The following is a 7,599-nucleotide window of genomic DNA, read 5'->3' as shown; positions in this document are numbered from 1 at the left end:
ACTTAGAAAAGAGTCATCGGATAGACACTCTTAGTTGACTTTAAAAACAAATTGATTCGAAGGACAAAAGCCAAAATTTTAATTTGTAAATTAAAATTGTTCAAATAATTAATAGTTCTCGTAAATTCGCAAAACAATATAGAAAAGAGTCACCAGACAGACATTCTTAGTCGACTCCGTAAACAAATTGACTTGCAGAAAAAAGGACAAACTCTTAATTTTTTATTTAAAATTGTTTAAATAATTAATAGTTCTTGTAAATTTACAAAGCAACTTAGAAAAGAGTCATCTTATAGACACTCTTAGTTGACTTCGAAAACAAATTGATTCGTAGTATAAAGGTCAAACTTTAAATTTTTTAAGTAAAATTGTTGGAATAATTTATAATGTTTGTAAATTTGCAAAGCAAAAATAAAAGAATAAACAAAGCAAAAGAAAAAAAATAGACATTGTTAGTTAATTTCGTAAACAAATTGACTTGCACAAAAACGGCAAACTCATAATTTTGTAATTAAAAAGGTTTAAATAATTTATAGTTCTTGTGAATTTATAAAAGAATATAGAAAAGAGTCACCGGAAAGACATTCTTAGTCGACTCCGTAAACAAATTTACTTGTAGAAAAAAGGTCAAACTCTTAATTTTTAAATTAAAATTGCTTAAGTAATTAAAAGTTCTTGTAAATTTGCGAAGCAATATAGAAAAAAGTCATCGGATAGACATTCTTAGTGGACTCCGTGAACAAATTTACTTGCAGAACTCGTAGAAAAAAAATCACTTTTAGTTTTTTGATCGAAATTATTTAAATAATTAATAGTTCTTGTAAATTTACAAAGCAACCTACAAAAGAGTCACCAGCTAGACTTTCTTAGTTGACTCCGTAAACAAATTGACTCGTGGAGAAAAGGGCAAACTCTTAATTTTTTAATTAAAATTGTTTAAATAATTAATAGTTCATGTGAATTTACAAAGCAATATAGAAAAAAGTCATCGGATATTCTTAGTTTAGTTCAAACATAAATTGATTCGTAGGATAAAGGCCAAAGTTTAAATCTTTAACTAAAATTGTTTAAATAATTAATAGTGTTTGTAAGTTTTTAAAGCAAAAACAAAATAATAAAAATTGACATTCTTAGTTAACTCCGCAAACAAATTTACTTGTAGAAAAAGGTGCAAAAACACTTAATCTTGTTATTAAAATTGCTTAAATAATTAATATTTCTTGTAATTTTGCAAAGCAACATACAACAGAGTCATCGGATAGACTTTCTTAGTGGACTCCGTAAACAAATTGACTCGTAGAAAAAAGGGCAAACTCTTAATTTTTTAATTAAAATTGTTTAAATAATTAATAGTTCTTGTAAATTTACAACGCGACATAATGAATTAAACTTATTCTTTAAAGAAGAGCCATTTATGAAAATTGTTTTAATAAATAAACTGTTTAAAGATTAAATAAATGCTAAAAGCCATAAATGAGCTCCACTCGAATTCGGCACGATCGCTGCAACTTAATCGCTAGGAATGTTTACATCAATAATGTAAACAGATAATTCGAACGCGAGCTCGAACGTGCCTGTTTCACTTTTCTATCACTCTATAGGAAGCTGCGACCTGCTTTCAACCATAGGATATAGTCGAACTCGGATTTTGACCGCGATATGTATGAGATGGTTGTGAGGAGGAGTTGCGGAGGTAACTGCGTCATGTTGCCTCACTGTGACAGGTGCCTGACCATTGACTGTGCCTCACGTTGCACTGCGTTGCACAATTGTCACTCTCAGACAGTCTTTTGCGATGTGTTTCGCTGATGCACACACAATTGCAAAAATGCCAAAGATAATCAAAAGGAAGCGTTTAACCTTTGAAGAGAAATATCAGCTTGTACGCGAAGTGAAAGCAGGTGTCCCAAAAAAGTACTTGTTAGAGAAATATGGTATCAGTGAGACGATGTGCAGGAGAGTGTTAGCTCGCGAGGCTGATTTAAACAGTAAGGGTGAAAGTTATGAATATCAGACTAAGAAATCGGCAAAAACAAGTAGCGATGTGCTTTTGGATGCTGCTGTCTTGGAATGGTTCATGCAAGCCAGAGACAGAGGTGATCCAGTATCCGGGCCGATTATTCAAGAGAAAGCTCGCGTTTTAGATGAAAAGATCAACGGTTCTCAAACTTTTAAAGTAAGTAAGCAGGAAAAACAGTATTTTAAAATGCAACAGCAAAAGTGTTTTTATTTTTTGGCATGAATTCGTTTCATAAATTCATGAATTGCAGTCATGAATTAAAACAGATTTTTTTTAGGTTATGTTTTGCTTGTAAACATTTTTCGTATATCGTAAACATCATAACGTAACTACGTCAATACGCCCACTCACCAGAGTGCGCGATCTGTTCGGGTCCGAATTATGCGAAAATTTAAATTTATTACATGAAACTTGGCTTTTTTTATCATTAAAAAATTCAATATTTTAATTACGGTCAGTTTTTCCTGAATAGTTAGAAATTTCACAAATATAAAATTATTATTTACTGAAAGAATCTTTCAAAGTAGATGTTTTCAAAAGTTTAATATTTTTTATAGTGAAAACTAAAAAAGAAACAAGTTTTTAAATTAAAAACCCTACTGTTTTGGTAAAAAATGGTATTTTTTCAATTCAACTGTTTTGGATAAAAATTTTATCAGTTAAAGTATCTTCTCTTTGGTTGAAAAATTAACTATTTGTTTAAATAATGTCTTATTTGTTTTTTATTTTATTTTTAGTAAAAAATTGATCTTTTTCATGTGAAAAATTACATGATATGTTGAAAATTCGTCTTTTTTGGTTAAAATCAGGTTTTTTCGTTAAAAATTGATAAACTCATAATCTAAATGACCCTTTTGGTTAAAAATTCGCCTCTTTTAGTTTAAAAATGCATGCATTTGATTGAAAATCCGTCTCTTAGTTGAAAATTAATCCTAATGCTTAACAATTAATCTTTTATTTGAAAATTCAACCAATAAAAAAATCGTTTTTCTTCTCATTTATTTGTTCACAAATTTAACTAGTTCATTACAAATTTAATTACTTTATTATAAACATTTTTTGGGTTAAAAATTAATTTTTTAATTAAAAAATAAAATTTTTGGTAGAAAATTAATCTTCTTGTTTCAAAGTTCATATTTTTGGTTGAAAATTAATTCTTTTTTGTTGGAAATTTAAATATTTGTTCAAACCTACTTTTTTTTGTTAAAAATCATTTGTTTTAGCTAATAATTGAATTATTTCATTTTTGGTAACCAATTTTTTTAGTTTCAAATTTATCTCGCTCGATGAAATTTTAAATGTTTAATTTATAACATAATTTTTTGTTTGTTAATAATTACTTTTTTAACCGAAAAGGCAATTATTTCATTTCGAGTTCGTGATTTTTTAAAAAAATTTAACTGTTTTGTATTTAATAATAATATTTTTCAAATCTTTAGAGTATCAACTATTCAATTGTTTGTTTATTTGATTCAAAATTAATTTTTTAACAGGAAATTTAACTGTTCCATTATTAGTTGAAAATCTTTTCTTTTTCAACTAATAAAAATAAATTTTGTAACAAAAAAGAAACAGTTAAATTTTGAACCAAAAATTAAATAGTTCAATTTTCAACCAAAATTAAGAGTTTTCAAACAAGAAGTTATATTTAAAAAATGTACATTTTCTACTAAAAGAAAACTCATTTTCAACAAAATTGTTAAATTTTCAATAACAAAATTTAACCACAAATGGAATATTGAGATTTTTAGAAGAAAAAATTGAATTTTCAACAATATAGTTCAATTTGCAACAAAAGAAGTTATTTTTTAACCATAAAACAAAACAAAAAATGCAGTAAAATAGCGAATTTTTCAATAAAATATTTTAATTTTTAGTCATAGAACTGAATTTTCAACAAAATTAATAAATGTTTAACGAACAAAACTACTTCCCAAAAAGTAGTACAATATTGAATACAAAAAGATTAATTTTAAATGGAAAATTGAATAGTTTATATTTATGCATAAAAGTTTTTTAATAATCAATAAAGTACAGTAAAATTTAAACAAAAAAGGGGATTTATAAATAAAATACTTAGTTTTTAAGTTAAAAAATTAAATACAAAAAAATTTAAATTATAGATAAATGTTTATTTTTCGGCAGGTTGGCCTTAAAAAATTGACTTCGCAAAAATGAAGTAGTTTTAATTAAAAAATAATCATTTTAAATCAAAAAAAGAAGTTTGGCACCAAATACTTACATTTTTTTTAACTGAAAAATTAATTTTCAACTGAAACAAATACTTTTAACAAAGTAATGCTTTTTTTTGAGGCTGTTTGAATTTGTAACTAAAGCAATTAATTTTTATTAAAAATAAATTAATTTGCAAACAAGATAAATAATATTCTAAAAAAGATCAATTTTTGAAAATGTAGTTGAATTTTCAACTAACAAGATCAGTTTTCGAGTAAATAAAAACGAATTTTTCAAAACTTAGTTCAATTTTCAACCGGAAAATTATTTTTCGACCAAAAACATTAGATCTTATTTCTTAAAATGAAAATGAAGCTGTTCCATTTTTTATTAAATATTTATCTCTTCAGTTGAAAATTTGTTTTTTTTTTTAAATCGAAAATTAACTTTTTTGGTTAAAATTCCATTAAAAATGAAACTCGTGTATTTTGAACAAAATTATTCTTTTTTGTCATAAAATTAATATTTTTTGTTGAAATTTCATTTATTTCTTTGACAATTCGTTTTTTGATTGAAAAATAGTTTTTTAAACTAAAAATTTAACTATTCCAATTTTCGTAATTTTTTTACATTTAATGATTTTAGTTACAAATTTATCTTTTTTTTTTATTTTTTTTGTGTGCAGAAAACTAACTTTTTTAGTACTTTGTTCAAAATTATTCTTTTTTGGTCGTAAATTAATCTTTTTGGTTGAAATTTTATTTATTTGGTTGTCAATTAGTATTTTCATTGAAAATTAAATTTTTTAACTATAAGAATTGAACTTATTTGATTGAAAACTCGTCTTTTTTAGTATAAAATTAATTTATTTTGGAAGTAAAACACATATTTTTTAGAAAAAGATTCAACGTGCAATTTATAAAAATTATTACATAGTTGGAAATTTCGATAATAATTCAGTTTCAGAATTAGAATTAGTCGGGGCTATACAGCCGATTTTTCAAAGGGCATAGCGGTAAACCAGATTTCTAAGATTTCAAAAAATTGAAACAGTTTAAAAACTTTTTGGAAAATTTCAAAAGATCTCAAATATTGTAATGATTTAAAATTAATGCAAAATATTTTAGAAAGATTTCACTAATTTTTTATGGATTTCACAAATATTTCTAATATTTCATAAAAATTTCAAAAAAGATTTAAAAAGAATACAAAAGATTTCAAATTTTTTTATAAAATTTCAAAATATTTCATAAAGGTACAAAAGATTTTAGAAATAGTTCACAAAGATTTTAAAGATTCCATAAAAATTTCTGAAGGATTTCGAAAGAATACTAGAATTTCAAAAGTTTCGAAAGGGTTACACATCGAATTTTAAAACATTTCAAATATTTGAAACGATTTCAAAATTTTGTTGAAAATTTAAAATTATTTCACAAATATTTCAAATAATTCATAAGAATTTCAACAATTTTTGGATACATTACATCACATTTAAAAGATATCCAAACATTCAAAAGATTTTAAACGTTTTCACAACTTTTTAAACAAGATTTCAGAGGATTTCACAAATGTTTAAAAGAATTCCTAAGGATTTCAAGAATTTCAAATATTTCAAAAAGGGCTTAGTACACTAGATTTCAGAGTTCAAAAAATTTCAAAGATTTCAAATGATATAAAAAAATTTCAACAAATTTAGGAAATTTAGGAACTACTCCGCGAGGGTTCGCTAGTGGCTTGGTTCTCTTGACAGCAAGTTCGAACTTCAAGGGAATAAAAGTAAAGCAATTTTGTAGCTGTAAGCGACATAAGTTTTCCCAGCGGCTTTCTTTAAAGGACCTGATACGTGTTTGCGTATAAGAACCCGAGTTTCAATTTACATTACAAAAAAACCTGTACAGGAACCTATACTCGATCATTCAAAAGTTTCCTTTGTAAGTGCAGGTTCCACTGCAGGATCATGTACCGTTACCTTTGCTAAATTCCTGCACAGAAACAATCAAGATTACCTGTGCAGGATCGCGTTTAACAACAGGCGCAGGATCCTCCGGGATCCTGTACCTGAATTTTCAGCGGGAAGACCTTTTTAAGCTCAGGATACTGAGTTTCAAACATTTTTAATTATTAAGATAGTTGCCGTATTAAAAATTAGATCACTCGCAAAAAAATGGGGTTTCTCTGATTTTAACAATCAAAACAATATTAATGCTAATGTTCTTACTAGTGTATTATGGAATGGAAGCTTCTAATGTGTCCCCTAAGGGTTTACATTTTTCTTACACCTTCTCTATTCCTTTACACACCCTCCACACACTTACTTGGTGGTGGAAGGGGGACCTACAGATTAAGGTGGGTTCCGAACCACCAAGAGCAACAGCCTTAAGTACTTAGAGAAAACTTTTTTCTCTAGAGGTACCGGTCCCACGACTCTCCGGAGATGAACAACTCTCTTGCTAGGCTAGTGTTCACCGCATGGGCCGCCGAGGCTCTTCCAGAGTGCGAGGGGGGAATCGAACCTGCAAGCCGAAGGAGTGGGTCCAAAGCCTACGCTTTAGCCCCCACGACCATCGTCCCACTTAATGTTCTTACTAGTGTTTTTTACTAATTGAAAAAATGGTTGAATTTTGATAAATTATAGCTAATTTTGATTAAATTTTTGTCATCTGGAAACATGGATTAGATGCACTACACAAGTTTTCCGATTTCCGTACATGAAGTTTACAGAAAACCCACCCATACAAACAGATACATACATGCTTCCTCCCAACTCCACCCATCTGAAAAACAATCGATCATCAACTCGATTGTATACAGAGTTGTATACATAGTAGATAAAGATAACTTAAAAAGGAACTACGAAACGTTAAAAAATCGAAATATAGACCGATTACACAAACAAAGAAATTGATAAAGCAATAAGAAAATATTCTTAAACAAACTAACCCTACATCCAAGGTGTCACAGAACAAATAGGAAGAATTCTCAACAAACAACATTCAAACCATATTTAAACAACCTGCGAAAATAGGACAATTCCTAAAAAACCCTAAACCGTTATCCGGGTGTATATAAAATTCCTTGCTCTTCTGGCAAAGTCTATATTGGAAAAACCGGGAGAGCGATGAACCAGTCAGACTAAAATATTTCATGGAAACAGCCCTAGCTGAGCATCATATCGAAACAGTACATAACATTTTATTTCACATAACCGTCATCGCAAAAACGTACAATATTTTTTCAAGGAAACATGGAGAAGCAATTGAAAATCTTAAAACACCCTAATAACATCAATAAAGATAATGGATGTACGAGGGTAGTTCAATAAGTCCTTAGAATGAAGTATAAAAACAATTTTTTTTGGGTAATTTTTTTTTTATTTTTTAACATAATCTCCTTGGAGCTCTATA

The 7,599-nt window shown here is 27.6% G+C and overlaps 1 protein-coding gene across 1 annotated transcript in view; it reads left to right on the top strand.

The window, feature by feature from the left end:
- Positions 1-1,710: 1,710 nt before the first annotated feature.
- Positions 1,711-7,599, top strand: part of LOC117176207 (tigger transposable element-derived protein 2-like) — a 12,140-nt gene continuing 6,251 nt past the window's right edge. Inside the window, exon 1 of the mRNA XM_033366332.1 lies at positions 1,711-2,176. Within this exon, the coding sequence (XP_033222223.1) occupies positions 1,796-2,176 (381 nt within the window). The 5' untranslated portion in view covers positions 1,711-1,795. The remainder of the gene's footprint in view (positions 2,177-7,599) is intronic.

The sequence above is a fragment of the Belonocnema kinseyi genome, chromosome 7 (assembly GCF_010883055.1).
Source record: "Belonocnema kinseyi isolate 2016_QV_RU_SX_M_011 chromosome 7, B_treatae_v1, whole genome shotgun sequence".
Lineage (NCBI taxonomy): Eukaryota > Metazoa > Arthropoda > Insecta > Hymenoptera > Cynipidae > Belonocnema > Belonocnema kinseyi.
Note: the sequence above shows the minus strand (reverse complement) of the source record. Positions and strands in the feature narration are given on the sequence as shown.